This window comes from Sturnira hondurensis, unplaced genomic scaffold (assembly GCF_014824575.4).
Source record: "Sturnira hondurensis isolate 20B ecotype Veracruz unplaced genomic scaffold, ASM1482457v3 Scaffold0014745, whole genome shotgun sequence".
Classification (NCBI taxonomy): Eukaryota; Metazoa; Chordata; class Mammalia; order Chiroptera; family Phyllostomidae; genus Sturnira; species Sturnira hondurensis.
The window spans coordinates 646,009-671,751 of record NW_028087376.1 but is presented as its reverse complement, the minus strand read 5'-3'; the positions used below and the strand labels follow the sequence as shown (position 1 = coordinate 671,751).

At 39.8% G+C, this 25,743-nt stretch overlaps 1 protein-coding gene across 1 annotated transcript in view; it reads left to right on the top strand.

Annotated features, from left to right (window-relative positions):
- CNTNAP4 (contactin associated protein family member 4) overlaps positions 1-25,743 on the top strand; it is a 252,791-nt gene that overhangs the window by 128,776 nt on the left and 98,272 nt on the right. The window contains exons 4-6 of the mRNA XM_037063587.1: positions 6,985-7,132; positions 24,334-24,537; positions 25,096-25,280. Coding sequence (XP_036919482.1) covers positions 6,985-7,132; positions 24,334-24,537; positions 25,096-25,280 — 537 coding nt within the window. The remainder of the gene's footprint in view (positions 1-6,984; positions 7,133-24,333; positions 24,538-25,095; positions 25,281-25,743) is intronic.

Below are 25,743 nucleotides of genomic sequence, written 5' to 3'. Positions count from 1 at the left end.
TGTGTGTGTGTGTATTAAAGACAATAAAGTTCCTTTAAGGAGCCCTGGCTGGTGTGGTAGAGTGGATTGATTCAGTGGTGGCCTGTGAACTGAGGGGTTGCTGGTTCGATTCCCAGTCAGGGCACATGCCGGGGTTGTGGGCCAGATCTTTGGTTGGGGGTGTAAGAGAGGCAGCCAACTGATGTTTCTCTCTCACATTGATGTTTCTTTCCCTCTCTTTCTCCTTCCCTTTCCTTCTCTCTGAAAATAAATAAACAATCTTAAAAAATATTCCTTTAAGGACAGTTTTTGCTGTTGTTTGATTACTTTCTGTTGGGTATAAGACATTATCTATGAAAAAATTGTACAGCTAATTTGGGATCTAGACAGTTTTCTTTCTACAGAGTGTAACTGCATTTGCTTCTGCGGCAGCAGGCAGCAGTAGGCCTCCCTGACTCTGAGTTTGATCTCACAGACTGAGAGGATTGGAAACGGAATTGTAACCTGTGTGGAGTTGTCTGTCTCTGACCTCCATTCATCCTAAGTTCTAGACCCTCGAAGTTCTGATACAAAGCCTGTGGAAGCTTACGGGCTATTGCATCCTCGAGGGACCTAGAGCTAAAACTTCACCCCTAACCATGGAGTTGTCAGGAGATCTGCTGAGGTTCTCAGTGTCTAGTCTTTCCGTCCCAGGAATCCTTTAGTCACCTATGAAGAGAAAAGGGCCTCAAAGGTAGGTTCCATTTCGGGGGGGGGGTTTCTCTCCCAAACCTTGGGCGTTTACTATTCTATCGTCTCTTAGTGCTTTATTCCCTATTTTTCATTTTGGACAGGCTTTCTAGCAGGGCTTGTTCAGAATTTAGTAGTCTGCCACTACCATAATATGATCAATTTTTTATTTTAAAAATTCTATTTATTCATTTTTAGAGAGAAAGACGAAGGGAGGGAGAAAGGAGAGAAACATCAGTGTGTGGTTGCTTCTCATGTGACCCCCACTGGGGACTTGGCCTGCAACCCAGGCATGTGCCCTGACTGGGAATCGAACTGGCGACTCTTTGGTTTGCAGTCCGCACTCAATCCATTGAGCTATACCAGCCAGGGCTATGATGAATTTTTTAGTTAAAAGTTATTTTCCATCTCAACAAAATTTTAGTCTTCCACAAAATTGTACATATATTAATATTAATTGTACATATATTAATATCCTAATATTAATTTAAGCTTAATGACCTGTCCATGTGTCTTCCATAAAACAATTTATTGCTGTGTCTCAATGATAGTTACAGACTACAGTGAAGATTGTATTTTACATGTGCTTTCTCTCTCTTGTCACCTGATCTTTCTGTCTTGATTTAAACCCTCCTTTGGTGAAAGAGCCTAAGCAGTTTATTTTGCCACCTCATGTCTCCACAGATAGGATGTAAAGGCTGACACACAGGACCTCACTGAAATATCACTAATAATTTTGTGTCCCTTCAAATAAATATTTTAAGATATTGAATATTTTCTGAGGGGTGGTAGAAACTTATTTTATATGAATAAAATTCTATGCTCATTTTGGAAATTGAGATTTATTATACAGAGAACAAAACAACTTTCTAATTTGATTTCTATACTCTCATTGCTGTTACTCTATTACAGTAAGTGAATTACAGTCACACTTACAAGATGGATCAGTTTTTATAGATATTGTTACAATGTCTTGTTCAACGTATGTTTGTAAGTTATTTTTATTTGGCTATATGTTAGAAAATTTTCCACTTTTCAGTAGTTCTTGATTTTCTTTGCTTTTCCTTTGCACTTTTTTAAAAGTAATCTCTTGGGAAGCACGCTTGGTAAATATTTATAACTCATATCACAAAGATCTGATTTCCATTAGCCAGCATGCTGGTATGATAAATTTAGTGTCTGAATGTCAGCTGACAGTGTCAGAATGAGTTGTACTTGGAACTAGGTCAGATGTAAGTCAACTATGTGAGCAATTCTCATACTAAGAGAGGTCGGGTTTTCATGTTCGCCTGTTTGTCGTGTAGAATTGCTGCTAGTGCTGCTGGGAGTGTAACCAGTTTTGTGTAATCACAGCGTCTGCTTTATAGCCACACGTCCCTGGTCCCATGCCTCCAATTCACGTCAGCGGTATTTTGGACCCCTGTGAACTGCCCTGTGGGTATTTTATGTGTCTTGGCTTTCTTAGATGAGCTGCTTAATTAATATTCAAAAAAGAAATGAATGCTATCACACTTCTTCATAAACTTTAGAATCATTGTGGAAATACTTAAGATTCTGTGAAAAACTTTAATCATGAACCCCATAAGTGATCAATACATTTCCAAACCATCTCTGAACACCTCATTGAGTGTGGAAATCATCAGGTCTCAAAGATGAGAAAAAATGCAATTAAGGCTTTTTCATTATTATCACATAAGACATATTACCTTAATTTTAATTATAGATATTTCATATGTTTGATGATATAATGGCATATTTCTTTCCATTCTGTATCTCTTAGGAGGTTACCATTTAGATGCAAAAGTCCTGTTGATGATTATACATTTGCCTTTTATTTTCTTTCTACTCCAGTAATTGTGAGAAGAATGTAAAGTTTACATTTACATGGAACAACCCTCTTGTTTGTATACGTCAGCTGCTGGGGCTGTGTCCCAGTTCAGCAGTAATTGAAGTTGCATTACTCTCAAGTGTGTCAAATATTTTAAGTATAAATTATGAGAAAAATAAAAAAAGCCTCAAATAAAATACCAACTTTCCTCTAGGGTGAGTTGTTGGCTTTCAGATTCTGTTAGAATGAGGCCTTCTGATGGCTTAGCTGAAGTATGGACTTTGGAGGAAAAAAAAGACTGGAATTAAATCCCCGCACTGCCATGTTCCAGCTGTGTGGCTTCCGGCACATGACCTCTGTAATTTTCATTAGCCTCAGTTTTGAAGTGGGTGGAAAATGACTGCTTCACAGGGTCAAAGCAAGTGTTAAAGCTACATAAAGCACCTCTGCTGTCAGTGTCTGAGCCACAGACTGGACTTTGAAGACATTCAGATCAGTGACACAAAATGGTTGCTACTTATTTCTCTCCTTGCAAGTTAGCCCTCGTGAGCTCCCCCTCTAAAATCTTTTCCCTCTCTGAAAAAGTTTTGAGATAATACAGGGTGAGAAAGAGGGAGCACAGTTTATCCACAAATCAGGAGAATTTTTAAGCACCATTTTAGTGTGATGTGTGTTGAAAATGCTGAGCCCAGCCTACCCACAGGTTTAGGGGAAGGGGTTCAGGATCTAGAAACCTGCGCCCTGAACAGCCTCCCCCCAGTAATTCTGGGATACAAGGGAAGGCATAAACATTCACATAGTTAAATTTTGGAGAGATATTTAAGCTAGTGATTTCTTTTATGAATTGTGAGGGCATGAATCATCTTCATAGTGTTGAGGAATGTCTTCCAGGCAAAGGACTTATATTTGAAACCTGGTAATGTGTATGGGACTTGTTATTTATAGGGTGATAGAACATAAATCCTATGCCTCATTCACAAACATTCTGAAAAAATTCCCATTAAATATTTGATTTCACAGCAAAATCTTTGTTATCTTGTATGATTTATTGGAAAAAACTTCAACACTGAGCAAAATAGTACAAATATTATTGTTCAGTTAAGTATATAGGAATGGGCAAAAAGTAGGCTTACAGTTGTGAGTAAGCCTACTCACATAAACAAAACAGAGTTTATTCTCATATTATTTATTTGTGTTACAACTTTAAACCTACTTTTGCCAACCCCTGAATTTAATTAACAGTAATGGTGTGTATTTTCCCAATGACGTTGATCTTAGAAAGTTTATTTCAGGCACCCAGAGCACTACTAAATATTATTTCCATCTGGTCTGTCACTGCACATACTTTCTATGTCTGTGTCTTACCAATTATTATAAAATTAATACATGTTTATTAAAAACTTTAGATATGGCCCTGGCTGGTAGGGCTCAGTGGGTGAATTGCTGGTCTATGAACCAAAAGGTTACCAGTTTGATTCCCAGTCAAGGCATGTGCCTGGGTTGCAAGAGGCAACCAGTTGATGTTTCTCTTGCACATTGATGTTTCTTTCCCTCTCTTTCTCCCTCCCTTCCCTTCTCTCTAAAAAAAATAAGTAAATAAATAAATAAAAATTAGATAGGACTGCAACATGTTAAGTAAGAAACCCATGTCCCTGTCTCACAATTACCCTCAACCTTTATAAGAAAAAACTGCTTAAAATTCTGAATGCACCAATATACTTTTATTACACATACAAACTATCTTATATTTCTTCTTTATGTTCTCAATATTTAAATAACTCAGAATCAATCAGGAAAATGGAAAGCCTATTATTGGTACATCTCCCTGCTCTACTTGCCTGGTGCTGCCGCCCCTGTGCATCTTTCCTCCCAGTCCCGTAAGATGCCGGGGTCATCACTGTGGCATCTGTCCACATCTAGGAAGTTACATTAATTTTGAAAAAGTGGGAGCTCTTTTGGAGGTAATTCATCATCCAGCTGTTCGTTGAAAGAAATCATAATTAGGGATACTATTGGCCTGTGAGTAGCTCCCAGGAAAATAGAATCAGAGTATAAGAGGGTCTGATTAGGACTGAATGTCTATAGATCAGGTTCTCGACCCTGGAAGCATATTACCCTGATTTGGAGAGCCAGTACATACACACACATACACCCAGTGCCCTGGGTATGGAGTTTTAACCTGTGGAACAGGATGGAACTTTCTAGAAGCATCTGGCTGTCAGAGTCCAAATGTCTGTGGGGTTAAGCAGTATTCTCCTATCTGTGCTCTTGGAAATAACAACTAGAAATGTGGCCCTGACATGCGTGAAACCCTTTGGGCGCTGGTCCTTGTTATGGGAGATGCAGCACACACGTGGGCACATTCCCATCTGCCATGCCCCGAGGGGTCCTGCTATCGAGAAGTCTGCTGAACTCTGTAATCAAACAGATGAAGACCCCAAATAATGAGAATATGAAGGAAATAAAGCAGAAGGATAAGATGCAGGCGTATCAGATGCACTACTTTAGAAGCTGGAATCAGGAAGGGCTTACTTAGGTGGTAATATTTTGACCAAGGCCTGCAATGATAGGATCAACGGGCTGAGCAAAGATCCTGAGAGAAGAACCTCCAGAGAGGAGTGAACGGCCCTAGGGACAGAGCTTGGCTTCTGCACAGAGGTGCAGCGTGGCTCAAGCATAGGGAGGATTTTGCCAAAGACTGTGTATGTTTGATAAGGAGTTTGGATTCTGTTTCAAGAAGTAGTGAGGGTGACATGGTTTAATTTACCTTTAAAAATCTTACTGAGCCTAGGCTGGTGTGGCTTCCTTGGTGGGTGCTTCATCCTATGGACCAAAAGGTTGCAGACTCTGTTCCCAGTCAGGGCACATGCCTGGATTGTGGGTTCGGAACCTAGTTGGGGTGGGTACATTTCTCACATTGATGTTTCTCTCCCCCTCTCTCATGTCCTCAGGTGAGGATAAAAAAAAACCTTGCTGATTGCTCAAAGGAGGAGAGACTTGGGATGGGGAAGGGGGTAGTGAGGGGGAATAGAAGTATAAAACAGTGACAAGGAAGCTATCGAGGTAGTTCTGGTGAGATCATGCATTGTCGGTCACAGCCAGGATGAAGGAAGATGCCCGCATTCCTGATGTGCTGTGGAGGTGCCATCACAGAGCTGTCTGTGGGGTGTGAGCCTGAGAATTGGGTGTATGGGGGTATAGGTGGGGGGTGGGGCCTGGATGGAGAGGGGAATCCAATCAAATGAATTTGACTGTGAAATACCCAACCTGCTATTTTTTATGTATTAGAAAATATTTTTGTGAATGCTGGTAAAGGGGTGTTTGTGAAGTAGAAAGAGAAGTAGGCAAGTGAAGAAACCCCCTGGGTGTTGGTGTTTCTAGTGCATTTACCTCTGCCTGTGTCATCTACACGAGGTTGACCTTATTTGTTGATCCAGTTTTGGTAAGATGTCAGAGAGCCTGAAAAAGGTAGTACCATCCGTCACCCCTTATTTTGTGTCTGTATTTGCTGATTGTTAAAGTTAAATAAAAAGGAGCAGGAGGAGGAGGGGAAACAAATACAAGTTTTTGAGAACGAGTTCTGCTTCATCCTACCTTTTTCCGATATGAAGCCTTACTGTGTGTCATGTAGGAGAAAACAACACTGGCTTCGATGCTAGGTGCTGTAGTAAGTGGGTTTTGCAGGTGAGCTATGGGTTAGGTAGATGTGTCCTTATATTGTGTAGGGAACATATCTCCTGGTATTACTATGCAATAGTTCTACCAAATGCCAGGCTTCTTGGGTTTGACCTTTAATTTCCCCACTGCCATTTGACTATGCTCATTTAGCATCATTCTCAAGGTCTTTCTAGTTTTCCAGTTCTAGAGTATGTAAATCTAATCACAGGTCTTTCCAAATTGTGGTTGCTTCCAGTTTCCTTTCACAATTTTTAATGTGCTTCTCCAGCAGTGCGGTGAAGTTTAACAGCCTTTTACTAGAGTGTAGTTCTGACTTGAAGGTGGGTTGGTACATTGGTTTATGGTAATGAGTAAGATGAGAAAGTGAATCAGCAGATGTCACAACCTCACTGGTCCATCAGTGATGCGAGCAGCTTTGCTGCTCATGGTTTTTGACTTCTGGAAGAGTTTCTCATTTTTAAACATTGTGCTGTTCACTATGTTTTAAGTTTAATCTGTGCTTTTATAGAAACACATTTTGTTGAAAGTATCATAGTTAAAAGCTGTATTAATGGGGATGGTGGAATTCAAACTACTCTGAATATAAAGGAAAGTTTTGGCAACAGTAGCTCCTGTGGATGGGGAGACATTACGTCATAACCGCTAATCTGGTTCTCTTAAAGAGGTCAGCCATCGTTATAGTAAAAACACAGCTCAGGCGTTGCTCGTGGGTGACAAGGCAAAGTGAATATACTTTGGTACAATGATTTCCTTCTCTCCCTCCCTTCTAGGGTTTTTCGGGAAACACAAACGCAGACAGTGTTGTATACTACCGACTCCAGCCTTCTATCAAAGCCAGGTTCCTGCGCTTCATCCCGGTGGAGTGGAACCCCAAGGGCAGAATTGGAATGCGGATTGAGGTGTTTGGATGTGCATATAGTAAGTGATTGTCTACCTAACACACTGAAATAGACATCAAAGGAGATGATTTAAAAGCCCAACTCCGTGCAGAAATTGACTTTATAGATATGTAAAGAGAGATAAAATTGAATGGTTTTTGTGGAAAGCTTTTTGTGTGCCCATACATGCCAATAGACAAATCAGAAACGAAAGCATTTTTAAAATGCTTTCATATTTTAAATCAGAAATGGAAGCATTTTATGGATACACAAATCCATATAGAGATAGGTAAGTGCAGATAACATATTTGCAGACATGTGAACCCATTTTTCCAAATCTAACTCTCAAATATTAGAGCTTTGTCTCCACTGGAATATGTATGTGGTTGTTTCGTTTGGGCATCACCAGTTTCACAGAAGAGTCAGTGTTCTGTTTAGTGTAGCCAGTGATCTTTAGGAGGCCGAAGAATGTGTTTTTTTCTCTAGCCTAAAAATAACACCATGCAACTCACTTATGCTGTGCATAAATTCATAGAAAAGGTAAAGACCTCTGCCAGAATATAATTTGTGTTTGAAATACTTTCACATAAAAAAGGATAGAAACCACAGATTTCACTTAGTCTCCTCTTAATGAAGCATTTTTATTACATCTTTTTGTGGGGCAGGGACCTAAGTGTTATTGATAGCCCACCTCAAGCCTCACCATCCTGTTGACGCTCTTTTATTCTAGAATAGTGAGTTGGTAAATGTGATCTGCAGTCATCAGATGAGCAGCTTGAGGTCTAGAGAGAGTCAGTGATTTGCCCCACGTCTTACAACTAGTGCAGGGGAGAATTGGAGAAGAATCCAGGGCTGTCCACTTCCACTGCATTGTTAGTCCTCCAATAAACCTTATTATTTTAGCCACTGAAGCTTTCTTTACACATTGTTGCCATGTTGTGATGTTAGTTCTGGTTCACTTTGTTTAAATACATGCAAGGCAGGCATGTTGCACAGAGGGCAGGCACCTTGATGTTGTCTAACCTGTGTCAGACAGAGAACCTGTTGTACAGATTTCACGGGTCCCTGCATTCTCAGAGACGTTTGCAAGTGTCCACTGCTCCCAGCAAGCATTGTGTCCCTGCCAGGCCTTACAGGATAGTAATCATAGTATTGACCTCAAGAGTAATAATAAGAAAAGCAATAGCACTGATATTAATAGTATTAATTTTTATCATTCTAAAAATAGCAAAATTTTCTTCATTATTCTATGTCTTCACTATTTTGGACAGTTGATTATCGTTTTAAAAAAAGTCCAAATGGGTATCATTAGGGAACTACTCCATCCCCCAACTTTGCAAAGAGGGAGATGCATGCCTAGAAAGGAGGACCTGCCCAAGCTACACAGATGGGAAGGGACAGAGCTGGTGTGCAGCCGAGCTGTCAGGCTCCAGAAGCCAAGTTCATACTCGTGTCCCTCCAGCTGCCGAGTCATGGTGCTGAGCCTTGGGTGGCTTGCATCTCACTCTCCACCCAACTTCCCGCCAGTTTTCTTGGCTTCAACAATTCAGCTTAGCAGCTCCTGATATGTGCTAGTTTCTCTTTTCACAATTGTCACACTTAAATGAAATCACCCCTAAAAATAGTCCCACCCCAAATTTTGATTTTGGAGCACCAAACCCAGTCTGTCTTATTTGTCTCTGGACTATAGAGTTTAGTACGATGGACAATTTGTACAACAGACTCCAAAGTGCTTCACATTACAGGTACTTTCTCTGCTTATTCAGAGCATACACCTTGCAGGGTATTTATTTATCATGCGTACCAGTAGCTAACAGTTATGGAGCATTTACTCTGTGTCAGAGGTGGTCTTCATAGACATTCTAACTTAATCCCAAAGCATCACCCATGTAATAGAATCTTAGAAATGTTAAACAATTTTCACAGTAGCACACACTCAGTACATATTTAGTCTAGGATGTAAATTATTCATTATTGACACATCACTCATTCTGTTTCTGTGGAAGTAACTGCTGACGTACAGGTTCCTTTGTTTCTCTGCTGCCATGTGCTTAATGGTAACTCAAACCTTCCCCTACTTTTATTGGTCTGAAACCCTGGGGAACATTCTTTTCACTGTCACTTCATTTGCTGTTTCTTGGAGTGAACAGAGTGCCCACAGGCTTAGTCAGCCTTCTTTTCTCATTGACCCGCAGTCGGAGAAGCAGTGCTGAGAGCCCACGTGACTTTAACGCGAACATGAACACATATGGTAAAATAATGTGATGGGATTCACTGTAAAATGACTGTTGTATAATTTTGGCTTAAAGAAAAAGTAATAAGCTTAATGGGAAAATACTCTCACAGATTACCTAAAATAGCCTCAGAATGGGTTAGATGAGAGTGTTTTATGGGATCATATTGGATCAAATTGACTTTAATTCCTCTATTACAACATAGTCACACTTGATAGCATCAGCCTTGTAGAATATTAATTTACTAAAACATGCTACTATATAAACATCATTTATTAAACACTTAATGTGTGTCAGATACTATCCTTTCTGGGCATTTTCTGATTTACTCCTAACGGCATAGTGAAGTAGAGCATGAGTACTACGGTTTCATGCTGGAGCGAGAGGAGACAAGCAGAATGGTTGGCTCAGTGAGGCCTGCGGCTTGCTCTGGCTGCCCGGTACAGAAATAGAAGGGACCACTGGCTTCCCCTTTTCTCACGGAAGAGCTGCAGGTGCTATCGGCACAGGAACACAGCTGCGGGACTTTGTCTGCCATAGACCAGATCTAGGATCAGACTGGATTTTCTCCAGATACAAAAGGCCATTCTCCCGCAACCCATACAAAAGGAAAGTGGTGTTGGGAGGGGGGCAGCGTCTCTCTCCTGGGTCTGGTGAGTCCATGCCGGCAGTTCAGTGAGCCTCTTATTACTGCGGGGAAGAAGTGGAGGGTTGCACATGACCCACCACCTGTGTGTCCAAAGTCTTCAGACTTGGGGAAAAGGGAGCCTGAGAGAAATAAAGAAGCTTGACCAGAACTACACAGCCTGTGTGGGATCTAAGATTTAAAATCAGATCCATCACTTTCCAAAGCCAGTGCTCTTGACAACTAGATAAATCATGCATGCATTCACCTTTTAAGTGTTTTTGACACTTGTTGAAAGAGAATTCTACTAGGTATTAGGCAGAGGGAGAAATTCTAAAATAATATATAATTTTGAATAATCTGGGAATTATTTTGTGTATTATTTTTGCTTTCTAACATTAGGTTTATTAATAATCTTTTATTCTACACAGCAAAGTACAAACACAACCTTATCTAAGTTGTACAGAGTTACAAAACTCAAAACAGAAAATTTATGGTACTGACTGTACAACAAAAGCCAAAAAAGCAATGTATGGGTGGGTAAGATAACCCACAAGACCACCATGAATAACAGCCACAGCAGGGAGTCTGTGATGACCCCGCAGAGCTGGCTGTCAGCTTGCTTGCCATTGAGAGAGAGAGAATGGGGAGAGAGACAGGTGGAATGTGGGTGGGTATGCTTGAGTGCATGTGAAAACAGAACCATTTATGGCAACCAACATGGAGTGTTTGACCCTTAGGTGAGAAGAGGCAATGTTACAAAAATTGTACAAACTCATTGCAAATCACATAGCATAAGTGTATGTAGTTTGTGAGGAATAAGTGATTGATAAATTGAGATTAATGTAGGAAAAATTGCAGCAACAGATTTTGCAACTGACATTTGGACATTTGTGGACATTTCACATAGGAGGCTAGGAGGCTAGTCCGAAGAGGAGGAGGGGTGTAGCCCAGTCAAGCACAGGAGCGAGGGTTGCCGAAGGATCAGTTTGTATTTGAGAAAGGTCATTCAGGCTGAAATGCGGGGTGCAGGTAGGAGGCAGCAGCTCTGTTAGCAGACTTCTGAACTCACTTGTGCAATGACGACAGGGCCTCACACTGAAGGATGAGGATTCGGGGGAGGAGGTTCTTTGAGTTGCATCAGGTTCAACATATGCTGAGGGTATCAAATCAAGAGAGCTCAGTGATTATATGTGAGGGGCACCGAGTTATGAGATTTGAAGAACTCTCTGGAAGGTGGTGCCATTTACTGGGAGGGGACACTGGAGAATAAATGAGTTCTGAAAGGGCACAGGAGAGAGAATTAATTCTTTTGTTGACGCAATTGAATTCAAGTGCCTGTGAAATTGGAAGTTTGGAACTCTAAACCCTGTGGGTTGAAGATATGTAATTTCAATCTATTTAAATATCACTTTTTGTTATTAAATCATAACATTTCCACTTTTGGCATTACTGTTAATAATAAAAGTATGGAGGTCTGTGTTTGAATAACCACTCGTGTCTTTGAAGAGCAGAAATGCATTTCTATCATAATTAAAGCAGGTTCTTTATACCGTTTTTAAGTGATGTGCATTTTTATGCCAAGCTCTCCCTGTGCTTCATACATGTGTTTGCTGAACCTCAGGGTGGAAGCTGGTCCTGTGAACACTGTGGGGGAAGTGGCTACTGTGAGTACTACACATGCTTTTATTACCCTGGATCCCGATGACTTAAAGCAGTGAGTTGTTATGAAGGAGCATCAAGTGAATGGAAAATCCATATCAAAGGGGATGTTTTACTTTTATGTCAGTAAACATGAAGTTGTTTCCTGAGTAATGAGAGAAGTAGGAGCTAAATTTTATGGGTTCAAAGGGAAAGCATGAATTTCAGATGCCTTAGCCATAGCACTTCAGAACATGTTTACAGACCTAGACAAGGATGTAGGTAAGGAAATAACTTTTGGAAGAAAGAAAATGTTTGATGATAAAGAAATACTACACTACTAAATGTCTTGAAAGAAAGTAAGCAAAGGCAGGGAAAGGAAAGTATATCTGAGGTGTCCTTAGGAAGTGCCAATTAAGCCACAGGAGATAATGTTTTTTAATTAGGGATGAATTGCTAAGACAGTGGCCCTTAGTAAATTTTAAGTTTCTTGTCTCTAGTTCTTATGTAAACGCCCTCATTTTGTAGTCCATGATCATCCCTTCCTCATCCTTAACAGAATAAGAACATCCAATCGCCCAGCCATACTGAACTAATTTGCATTTCTCTCACATGCCATGATTTTATGATTTTTCTAGACTAGGATGTTTGGACTATGCCTCAGGTAATTGCCATACATCCAACTCTCCTTCTTCTACTCAGACTCAGGGTTGTCCAACCTATGGCCCATGGGCCACATGCAACCCAGGATGGCTGTGAATATGGCCCAACACAAAATCATAAATTTACTTAAAGCATTATGGGATTTTTGGGGGTTATGTGTCACAATGTATTTAATATATGGCCCAAGACAACTCTTCTTCCAATGTGGCCCAGAGATGCCGGAAGGTGGGACACCTGATAATCCTTTTACTCATCACCTTTTCTCAGCATAGAAATCACTATTTCTGACAACTGTGGTACTCTATCCACACTGAGGTCAGAGGACATGTCCACCACTCCTGGATCAGCTGGTCTACCCCTAGTCACATTGTGTTCACCTTATACTCCTCATAACCGGATGGTCCTTTTTTGTTGTTAGTCTTCTCCATGAATGAAGGAATGAAAGGAGGTGGCTAAGTGAGCCTCAGGAAGGCTTCCCCATCTTCTCAGCGGTGTATTCAGCTTGGTAAAGCTCAGGCATAGAACTGAGAACTGAGTGAGAGGATTGGAGAGAAGAAATGTACAGAAGTGTTATGTTGTTTAAATGCAGACTTTAAGAGAAAATCATGGATTCTATTTCGTAAATGGCACAAGTCAATAATTACAAAACTCATGTTAACTTTTTAAAAATAAGAATGTAATCTTACAGTTCTTACATTATAAAATTCTTACATTTTTTACTGTAAAAATATTGAAAGTTGGGACTACTTACATAATTAGATTTCAGTTTAGAAAATGTATTAATAAGAAATATGAGAAACTGACATGAGAACTAAATATTTGCCTGAAAAAAAAACCAAACAAACCCTGATAGAGCTAGGTAACAGTCTTTTGTCTTTTCTGGATGCTAATTCCACATGCTGCATATCTGGTTTGGGGCAAAAATAAGCAGTAAGTTTGTTAGATTCAATATAAAGAATAGTTATAATTGAATTCAATCCCTATTTTTAAGCTACTTTCATGTATTAACTGCTGAAATCTTGACTCAGGTAAATTAAATACAGTCCTTGCTCTCAGATTGTCTGTCAGCTGTTACTATAGCTGAGGAAGTCTGTTTTATGTGACCATTTACAACAAAGATAGATTCTGGTCAGCTTAAAATCCAAGAGGGTAAATTCTCATTCTTTGCAAAGTTTATAGACTGAAGATTTTAATGTTGAATGAACTTATGTTAAAGTTAAAATAAGGTTAACTATTATAATACCAGGAAATAAGGAAATTATGAAAAACCCATCAGAATTATGTCAAAAGAACCAACTGAAGAGGCCGTCACTGCCCATAGATGGAAACATTTTAGCGTCAATAAGGATAGTACCTGCAGTTTTGAAACATATTAAATGTGTTTAAGTGAATGGGTTCAAAATAATACTGAAAAATCTCATCGGTCACTTCTGAGAGATATTAAGGAGCCAGCTCTTTATTTTAAAAACTAATAAGTGAAAGAAAAAAATCAAATATTTATTTTATTTTCTTATGTAATCTATACCTCAATGTAACCACATGGAAGACTAGAGGGAAATTCTTTTATAAGATATATTCCAGGTAATAAATAAAGAAAGAATAGTAGAATTAGTATGTGCCCACTTTACAATCCTAAATATTGATAGACCAAGTTAATTATTAGGAAAGCCCATAAAAAGACAATTGCTTTTCAGTACCAGTCTCAGCACAGTAGCTTTCATTGGACTGTCTTGTTGCCCATAGTGCTTATAATTTCTGGATAAAATATATATTTAAAACACTGCTCTCAGGGCTGTGAAGTTCAACTTAAAACCAGTAGAAACTTGAGAAGACTTGATTTTTCAAAGAAGGAAGCAAACTCCAGGAGATATGCAGTTAACCGACTTTGTCCTAAAAACACACCCCAGTTTGCAGGACATCATAATGAGTTCATTAGGCTGGGGGGACAGAGGTCAGAATTCACGGTGGCCAGAGTGGCTACAAATTTAGATCGGAACATTGAAAAGCAGGGAGTCAAAGAGGGAGAGACTCAACTCCTGCATGCAGATTTCCCTGAAATCTTTCGCTGATTCCTGAGTTGACTTGCCCCACATGAGATGACAAGAAACACAGGGAAATCAGGAACTGGGGGATGGAAGTCCAAAAGTTTTCAGCATCTCTGTAGTGCTGAAAAGACCACCTTTGGAATTTAAGTCCAGCCAAGATACAGGGACTTGTTGAGTACCTTAGACTTTTAACGGAAAAAGCCAGAAAGGCATTGCCTTAGGGAGTAAAGGCCATAAGAAGACCAGGTGTTGTGCCCTAAGGCAAAGAGCAAACCTAAATGGACCTGTCCCAACACAGCTTGCAGCCTAGCTTTCACTGGGTTGAGGTGATCTGCCAGCAATTCAACTCCCTGAGGACCCCTTCCGTTGACTTCCTGCCAGAATCATCCCTCCCTCTGAAGTCTCTCCCACCCTGTCAACTCTTCTCACCTTCTCCCCCATACTAGTCCTTTCCTGACCCTAGACATTTACACAGGTGGTCATCTGTCCGCTTAAATATCACTTCCTTCAGAGGTATCATTTCTGTTCAAATCTCTCGTACAACCCTGTCCTTTTTCTTCACGCCCCACTTACAATTTGTAAGTATGGGTCTCCGCACATGGGATGAGTTGCCTCCCGTTCTTTTCCTTCAGAGCAGAGGACCCACGAGGACAGACTGCGCTCACTGGTGCAACACCAGTTCCTTACTGGAGGAGCTGGTTTAATACCTGTTTATTAAATGGATGAGTCAGGAAAAATGTCTGATTAGCCACACACAGTATAAACCATAAAAATAATAAATAGATAAAAAATCACAAATTTACTATACAGTAGCAGTTGATTAAAGGAGAAATATCCCTGAGATGATCATATGAGATTTTAAATGTTTGTTATTATTGAATGATAATACAAATCTCAATAAATGTTGAGGCATTTTGATACTTCCATTTGATACCCATAGCTGTGTATGGGTGTGTGTGTGCGTGTGTGTGTGTGCGTGTGCTATGAGCAGTTGGAATTATTCTCCACATATTCCACAAGGAAATTGAGAATAAGCATGTGACCACTGTAATATTTATTACAAAACATATAAGAAACAGAAATACAACTTACATCCTCCAATGACACACTCTGCTGTCCTTGACATAGTGCATGTTACCAATGTCAAATCTATGTAAAAGGCTAATTTAGATTGATATTTAAGGGGCAGTGATCATGTTTGTTCCCATGACCTCCTGCAGTGTTGTCACTGACCTTAACTCGGGCTATTTAAAGCCGTGATAGTCAAGTCACCTCTTTCCTGTGGTTGTATGCAGCATTTGATTCTGCGTCTTCTTCCTTTTTATTGAATTAATTTTAGTTGTCTTAAACGTAAGAGACCCTTAAATCATTCTGTGTTCTTTTATGCTACTATGCAAAAATAGTACAACCTATTTCCTGTTGATTTCTCAAGTGCTTAGTCTCTTCCTCCATCTCTTTAAAACCCCGTTCAGTAATGCAGATCTCGAGTGCCTATACATCATGCTGTTGCTTCAGTATTTCACTATGTAATAGTTTAACGGTGACTTACTCTGATTTATGTTTCTTAGAAGTCAAAATGGACCTCTGTTTGTTCAGTAATGCATAGGTAATAATTTTCAAATACACAGTATGATCAGTGTTTAAGGCTGACATCATTTTTAGGCAAGAAGAGTTTGCTCCATAGCTCTCTCTAGCCGTAACAGTCTTTTTCCATTTATATTTTTGAGGTGATTTCCAAAGAATTAATAGGAGAAGACTCTCGTGTTTTTTTCTAAGAAGTCTTTCATAACCTTCAAATACAGTCAATTGTCTATTATTCAAGAATTTGCTTTCTGGATTACTTATTTTCTATTCCAACTTTTTAATTTTAAGTTTCTTAGTCAACTGACCTCATCAATAATGTGCTGATTCATACTTTAATTCACAGAATCAATTTCTCTCTGAAGCGTCTTTCAGGGATAGGTGACTACCACCTGCACAATTTTCTGCAAGGATTGTCTACAGCATAGTAAAGAAAACATATTTATTTCCTGTGGTGCAATTCGATATGCAATGAGCTTATTCATTTTCAGAGAACAGGTTTCTGTCACCTTCTTGTTCCTCTTGTCAGATAACCTTCATGCTGTCATCTGCCCTGGGATCACTCAGGAACCTGTACTCCAGGGTGTGGCTCAGACAGAGCCCAGGATGTTGAATGTTTTTGGAGACGCCCCAAGAGATTCTCCTCAGTTGATTCCAACACAACGGGACCATGGGACTCACTTTAAGAAGCTGTGCTTTTGGATATGATTTTCTTAGTAATTCACTTGGAGAGTGAGGGAAATACTGCTTTTTCAAACGGCAACCTCTCATAGTAACGGGAAGCTTCAAACTCCTGGAGTAGGGGTAGGGTGCAGGGGTGAGGGGTGGAAGATGTGAAACAGGCAGAGGCAGAAACACCGTTTGCTGCTCATGGAGGTAAAGACATTTGAGGCGACATTCTTCTCTGAGGCTGAGGGAATTAACTCCTCTTGTACATGGTGGAAGTCACTTGGGACCCAGTCCTGCTGCAGAAGCAAAGCTCCTTGGGGGGAAAAGTGCTTTGTTTTCATGCATTGCTATGTCTTCCCTTGGGTTCACAGAGAGCTCTCTATAAATATGTGCTGCAGGAAGGAGCAGAGAATACACTTCAGCAATACCACTTCTGACACAATGCCGTGAAATAAATTTGAATATTTTCTGTTGGAAAATGCTTCGTTCCACAGAAGATTGTATTTCTGAATCACGCAAGTAAAGTAGACCCTGCCTCTTTCCTGGGGGTCACAGGGAGAATCTGATATAGGAGCAGGGCCCACAATCTTTGTGAGTCTCTTCTTTCTTTGATCCCTGCTATAAATGAGATGATTTGAAATGGAGGTATTCACTGAGGAGGGTTCAGGTCACCGACAATTGCCATGGTAAGTCAGCTCAGGCATTCGCCGACAGGCAGAGAAAAAGCCACAGAGCCCACAAGTGGTGCAGAAGCGTTCTTGCTGTCTGACCTGGCAGTGACACTGATAACTGAGCTTTACTCATGCACTTCAGAAACTGATTATTTTTAAAGAGGCCACTTTAAAAAATGAGTACACCAAATATATTTATTAAACTTTCCTGTACCTCTTTCCTTGCCCCGTGTTCTAATAATAAATAATGTCATGTCCTTAGTAGTAGCTAACAGTCATTGAATTCTAATTATGTGCCAACAACTCTTCCAAAATTATGCAGATACACATTTATTCAACAATCCTATGAAGAAAATACTATGTTTATTGCCATGGTACAGATGAGAAAACAGAGCAAAGACGTTAAGTGACTTGCTGTGACAGAGAAAGTCATGCCTGTCACCTGCAGATGTGGTGCATTCTGTCATGGGCACATTGCAGATGTGATTGAAGTAGAGATTTCAAGATGGGGAGATTATCGTGGGTGATCCAGGTGGGCCCACTGTCACTGAAAGGGTCCTCAGGAGAGAGGTGAGAGGATCAGAGTCAGAGAAGGACATGTGACTGGGTTGGAATTTTCCAGCTTGTTACTGGCAAATTCGAGTCCATGCCCCCACATGGTGAGCCCGGGTATGACAGGGCCATATTAGCATTGACCATAATCTAACCATTAAAAATATACCTCAGTTAATAAGCATACTAATGAACAAACTTGCAATTAGAAGAATAAGTTTCCTTTCAATTGGTAACATGTACAAGGTAACATGTCCACTCCTTTGTCTTTGGACTGTATAGGTCCTTTAGTGTTACAAATTTTGTTAACTTCCGGTTTCTTAGTTTTCCTGTAGTTTTCTAAGAACGCTACCTTCTCCTCTTTATACAAATAAACTGGGTACAAAAGATTCTTTTCTTAAAAGTATTTGACAAAAGACAGGAATAAGTGTATTATTAACTGTTAATTTAAGTATAATATTATTTTGGATACTTAATATAGTATTTTTAAGTAAATAACTATTGAGTTAGATTAATTTTATTAATGGTATATACTCAGATCTCCTATAGGTTAGATTTAGTGTAAAGAAATGTTAAAAATCATCTGAACTTTTTCTTTTGTGAGAATGTTTTGCTTCGGCAGTGCTCTATTAAGAGTCCAAAATCTGAAAATCTTTGTGGAATAGTGAAAATATATTCACTACTTATCAGTGATGGCTAAGACATGAAATATTTCTCTCCCAATGATGGTACATTGAAGCATACTTTTTAAGTTAGTAGTGTTAAAAGTAAAATTAAAAATGTAAAAACATGACTCTCATTCAAATACAGAATAAGCACTTATCAGAGATGTATTGGATTCATTGACGAAGGCCTCAGAAGGATGGTAAAGCTGGTCTAGAGAAAGCTCAAGAGGCCGAGTGCACACATGAATCCAAGAAAGAGTGCTGGGTCGCTGTTCCTAGGCTAGGCACACGGATGGTTAATGTCCATGAGGGCAATAAAAACCATAACCTTTGGGGGTATATTTCCTGTCAGACAGAAGTCATTTGAATCTCTGCTGGGGAAAAAAAATCTGCAAATAAACATGTTACTCAACAGATGGTGGCACTAATCAGCAATGAATAGTAAAATCGGGCATTTATTAATTTTAGAATTAAATAATCTTTAGACAAGGGGCTGTTAAAAATTGCTTAGTATGACATTAAAAGATGTGGAGTTCTGCCTTTGATTTATTTTCTAGTTTTTCCAATTTTTCTTAATAGTGATAAAGTCACTTCAAGAGAGGCCCTATACCTGTCTCACCCCCAGCACCTGAGTGAGTGTCAGGTGCTGGTGATGATACGTTGATTTCAAATTCTCTCTCTCTCTCAAAAGATTACTTATTTTTTCAGATAGTTTCAGGGTTGTATATCCTCAACTTTATGTGTCATAACCTAGTGTTTTATGATTATTGTTTGAAATTGTGTGTCGTTTACATATCAGATATATTTTATAAATAGCTGTTAATAGCAGTGACTTATATCAGAGCCATTCTATCAAAAGTCATACTGTTAGGAATCAGCTGAATATTTTTTCTTTTATGAGAATCCTTGTGTATGTGTGTATGGAAATATATATATCCCAGAAGGTATCCAGCCATGTAATATTCTATACAGGACAATGACCCCATAGTTCCCTTCAAAGTAGGCACCTTGGGACTTCACACAGTTCTCCCAGTCACCGTCAACTATCCCACTGCATTTTCCTGAATTTTATCAATGTTCTGAAATCTCTTTCCTTTCAAAGGTGATTTTAATTTTGGGAAAAGCCAGAGATTGTAGGGTGCCAAATCTGGGCTGTAGGAGGTCCAAGTCACCTGGGTGCTTTGATATTTCACCAAAAAACTCTGCAGGAGGCATGATGCATGAGTGAGCACATCGTCCTGATGAAGTTGCTCATCACCAGTTGCCCATAGCTGCAGACTTCTGCATCATCTAAATAGTTTCCAGGGAGGAATATTCAAGCTCATCACAAAATTTGATGCAGATTTGTTACTCTACTTGCTCAGACATTTTGAATGTGATGGCCACACAGTACACACACTCACTCAATGGGGTCTACCACCCCCATTGACTAGTAGAGTGAAGTTGTCACTGTTTGTCCATGCACATTCCAGTCCACTCTCCTTGGCTGCCAGGTTACATTGATGTTGTGCAAACTGTTCTTGTTATGTTAACAATGGCTGCACTTTTCCCAGACAAACCTCATATATATTGCATGTGTGTAATTCTGTACTGACAAGGTTCTCACATGCTGAAATACATTTACTCCCCGCCCCCCCCCGAAAGGTGTTGTTCACATGCATGTGTGTCTGTGATGTGATTGTAACCAGTTTGTTGATTCATTCTCCTACTTCACTGCTTTCTGGCTTTCACGCCCCTTTTTCCAAGGCCCGGCCCCTTCTCCTACTTCCTTCTTCAGACAGATAAATTGCTGACTGTCCCTGTAGTTTCCCAGCAATCCTCAGGGCTTCCTTTCACAGCGGTGAGGAGAGAATGTCTTGGGAGGATATCCAGGCCTGTTAGAATGAAATGTCCTAAGAATAATAATTCTCATCTATGAGGATAAGAATTGATCTTAAGGACCAGTGAGAGCAGAAGATTATTGATTAAGATCTGCTTTAGTGCCAGATTTCTAGATCTGAGAACTGAGTTTCCCCAACTACCATAATTAAAGTGATCCCAGTCTTCTTTCAACCTTGATCAGACTGCCTGTTTTAGTCTGTAATCCTTTATGAACTTATTTGTTTATTTGGTAATTACTGTCCATCTTCACGGAATGTAAGCCCTGTAAGTGATGGGCTATGTTTGTGTCGATCACTCTTTTTATCTAAGCATCCATCACAGTGCCTCAGATGTGCTGAACTGAATCAATATTTGTTGAATGCATGCATCAAATCAATGAGTGTTATACCTGTGAAGAAAGAAGAAAACAGGTTGGAGAGAAAATGGCAAGTGGCCTCAGTTTAAGACCTGAGACTTCCGCCAAGATGGAGGCATAGGTGGAAACACTGTGCCTTCTCCCACCACCAAGTTTGAATACAACAAAGGTTTGGAGAAACAAAGACACAACCAAAGGACAGAAAATTGAATTATACGTAAGTCCGACTACATCTAACCATTCAACGGGACGGTAAGAGGGGCGGAGCCAGCAGCGAGCAGGGTCGGGCAGGACAGGGCCCCCGACCCAGGCACGCAGGCAGACGGGAACCAGTTGGGGTGCGGGGCAGACCGCGGGCACATATTCATGCACAGTGAGACAGACCACGCAGGCCCCAGGGGGCGAGGGCTGACGGCGGTGGCACACTCGCGTGCAGTGGGACGAAACGTGTGGGCCCGGTGACGGCAGCAACTGCTGCACCGGTGAGGGCCGTGGCGGCAGGCGGCGGACAGGACGCCATAGTCCCTCTTTGACCCCGCCCCCACATACAGCGTCACAACCCAGCGACTTAGTTGCCCTGTTCTAGTGAACATTTTAGGGCTCTGATCCTGCTATGGAACAGGCATGAACAACCTGAAAGATGGCGCAAGAAGAACTCAAAGTCCCAGAGCCAATAACTCTAAGCGACCAAGAAATTGCCAGCCTCTCAGAAGCACAGTTCAAGATACTGGTCATCAGGATGCTCACAGAACTGGTAGATTATAGTCACAAATTAGAGGAACAAAGTCACAAATTAGAAGAACATATGAAGGCTAAACTAATTGAAATGAAGGGAGATGCACAGGAAACCAATAGTGATGGAAAGGAAATGGGGACACAAATCAATGGAATGGCCCAGAAGGAAGAACAAAACATCCCACCAGAAAGGAATGAAGAAATGAGAATTCAAAAACATGAGGAGAGGCTTAGGAACCTCCAGGACATCTTTAAACGTTCCAACATCCGGATTATAGGGGTACCAGAAGGGGGAAAGAAACAGCCACGAGTGGAAAACGTATTTGAACAAATAATAAAGGAGAACTTCCCCAGTCTGGCAAAGGAAATAGACTTCCAGGAAATCCAGGAAGCTCAGAGAGTCCCAAAGAAGTTGGACCCAAGAAGGAACACACCAAGGCACATCATAATTACATTAGCCAAGACCAAAATGAAGGAGAGAATCCTAGAAGCAGCAAGAGATAAGGGGACAGTCACCTACAAAGGAGTACCCATCAGACTGTCAGCGGATTTCTCAAAAGAGACCTTACAGGCAAGAAGGGGCTGGAAAGAAGTATTCCAAGTCATGAAATCCAAAGACCTACAGCCAAGATTGCTTTATCCAGCAAAACTTTCATTTAGAATGGAAGGACAGATAAAGTGCTTCTCAGATAAGGTCAAGTTCAAGGAGTTCATCATCACCAAGCCCTTATTATATGAAATGCTAAAGGGACTTATCTAAGAAAAAGAAGATGAAAAATATGAACAGTGAAAGGACAGCAAACACACAGTTATTAACAACCACACCTAAAACAAAAGCAAACCAAGAAGACAGCTAGATCAGGAGTGGAACCATAGAAATGAAGAACACATGGAGGGTTAGCAACAGGGGGGTGGGAGGAGGAGAAGGGGGGAGAAGGTACAGAAACTAGCATAGATGGTAGGTAGAAAATAGATAGGGGGGAGGGGGAGAATAGTGGGGGAATATAGAATCCAAAGAACTTGAGACACGTGGTTATAAACTAAGGGGGGGAGAATGGTGGGGGAGGGAGGGTGCGGGTGGAGGGGATTGAAGGGGGGAATAGAACAACTGTAATGGTATAATCAATAAAATATATTTAAAAAATAAAAAATAAAAATAAATTAAGAAAAAGACCTGAAACAATAAACCATTGCTTTAGGCCTCACTTGTCTGATGTGGATTTTACTGTTCCACGTTACTGATGGGAATACTCCAGGCACAGCAGCTTTAGGTGCCACGAAAGTTTAGTATGACCATTTCAGTGTAATCGTGACAGCAGTGAGGAAGGTAAAAAAAAGAGAGAAAGAGAGAAATAATAGGCTAAACTAACACAGATGAGGCCTTTCCTGGAAAAAAATTCTCTTGGTAGCTAATTCCACAAATAGACTTATCTAAAATAAAATCATTATTATCATGGTTGCCTTTAAGCGACACACTGACTTGGAGATAACTGCAGTGCTCCAAATTCGTCTGCATTTAAAGTCTGTCTTATTGGGATTTTTCTTAATTTATTGTAATCTAATAATCATAGAACACATTATTTGTATTTGACATAGAGTTATGTTTTTACCATGCACATTTATTCAACTATATAACAAGGAATAATTGTTTGGTTAACATTTTTCTTTCCACAGAATGCAATGTTTATTCATGTGCACTTGGTGAATTCTTTATAAGCACATTAGCAAGATGTGGGGAAAAGAATCAGACCTCTGAAATTTCAAAAGATAGCTATATAAAGTAGTCAAAAAATTTGGGGGATGGTGAATACAAATGATTCACATTAAGTATTATGGAGAATGTAAATGAAATGTATATTTGGGTATATAAGTATTTATAGTAATTTTTTCAAATGAAATAAGACAAGTAAACTGTAATGTCATTTCTTTGACTGGGAGAAGTCAGCTAGCCATTTGAAAAATAGCTTCATCTTTTATTGGGTTTTCTTAACCTCTTCATTTATTACATAAATGTGTTCTCAAGGGTAATTGCCTTTAAAAAAATCTTTGACTTGTGAAACGTAGAAAACACTGCTAGGCTTTTTGAGTGTTATCAGTTCTTCTTTGCATTTCTTGTTCAGGGTGCAGCTGATTTTGACAGATGAACTGTTATGCTGCTGCTATAACATGACATCTTTTTTCAGATGAGCTGAACAAAAGTGATCTTGACAATGAGTAGATAAGACACTGTCAGAAAGCTGAAAAAACATGTCAATGTCACAGTTATGACACAAATGCAACAGAACAGCCCTTATAATATCATTAAGGGAATGTCTTTTTAACGATGCCCTTGAGGGGACAGACAATAGCATTGCTCTTAAATGCTATTACTTAACCACAAAAAAATAATAAAACAAAGCACAGAGGTCAGTTTAATATTTATTTGAAGTGGCATTTGATGTGTGTGTATGTATTTGTAGGTGGAACTCCTCTCTTTTATGGTGTATAGGAAAGAATGTCAAGGTATCAAAACTACCTTTTCAGGAGTTAAAAAATCACTTAACTTCAGCATTTGAAGAACACCATTAAAATATTGATTGTGGAGTATGCAATGTGGTTTTATGGATATTGATTATTATCCTTTTTCTGATTTTCTTTTTTTATGGAATGGGAAAGAACAGACTTTAATAATATAAGAGAAAATTAGAAGTACATTTTAAAATTAATTTTGTTCAAAGATTAGTAAACACTAAAACAGAAGTAATACCAGGTATCAAGAGGGAATTAGACATGTGGTGGCTTTATTTTCTTTTATTCTAACTGGCTTGGAGCTGAGCTGTACATGTATGCGTGTATATATAAAGCTTTCTCTATACATAGACATTTAAAATGCTTAATGGAAAGCATATTTATCCCAGAGCAACTTTTACTGTTTTTGTCTCTAGGATCAGAGGTGGTTGATCTTGATGGAAGGAGTTCTCTCTTCTACAGATTTGACCAAAAATCCCCGAGCCCGATGAAGGACATTATCTCTTTGAAATTTAAAACCATGCAGAGTGATGGGGTTCTCCTCCACAGGGAGGGGCAAAACGGAGATCACCTCACATTGGAATTAAGAAGAGGAAAACTGTATTTGCTTATTAATTCAGGTAAAACTATTTGGTGAAAAGCTTGAAAATCTGGTCACATAGATGTCACTTCAGTAACTTTATGTGTTCATATGGTATCTTGTAAAAATTGGGGTGCTTTATTTCCAGACTCAGGGCATATATGTAAGTATAATATACATATCAGTGTTGTACTTTAATTTAAAATGGATCATGTTTTGCAAATTGCATAAGACCCTCATTCAGTGATTTTTTTACGTAGTGCCGTCGACTTACATAGCTATTTCCTAACATCATGAAGTAAGAGACAGGTCATTGAAAAATATTAAGGTGGTAAAAATACTGAGGTTGTAGCAAAGTAAGATTTATATTGAAAAGGAACATGTGATGGGTCATATTAAAAGATATTAACAGTAGAAGGCATTGCTGTAAGGTTGAGAGGGTATTATATTCAAACTTCAGGTAAATCTACACTAGTGTTTTGGCTGGAGTGCCTGAAAGGAGCTTGTGATGATTATGGAAGATGCTGCCTCACGAAAGGGAAGCTTTTTTTTTGTTAGACTGGCAAAAACGGCGCCACTTTGTTTTCTCTCTTCTAAGGTGATGCTGCACTGCCCTCTCCTCATGCCCGGGTCAGTCTCACCCTGGGCAGCCTGCTGGATGACCAGCACTGGCACTCGGTGCTTGTCCAGCTCTCCGGCCGGCAAGTCAACTTCACGGTGGATGAGCACAGGCATCGCTTCCACGCCCAGGGAGAGTTCAACTACCTGGAGCTTGATAATGAGGTGTGATGGCGAAGTTTCCATCGATACGGTCTTTGGAATATGTATGTGGGTCAGCCCAGCAAGAGAAAATAGACTGTTGAGGACTCCGCTTGCAGAGTGAATCAGAGTCCTAGTGAGGCATTTCACCTACGTGACATGGCTCGAATAGCAGATTTGGGCATATTCTACTTAGGCTTCATCTTTCTCCCAATATGTTAATTTATTATTATAGAGAGAGATCGTCCTTTTTACCTGAAATGTGTAAGCACAGAGGGTCACATGTAAAATCTCCAAAAAGAGGTCTGATCACCACAAGCAAATGCAAACTGTGTTGCATGGTGTTTCTGTGTTATAGGGCACCCCACACAGTGTAGATTTATTGGCAGGAGAGAGCAGTGAATAGATTAATTAATTCTTCAACAATCAGTGCAAATGCATAAATATCACTGTGTGCTAGAGATGTGTAAAATAAAATGTGATTATA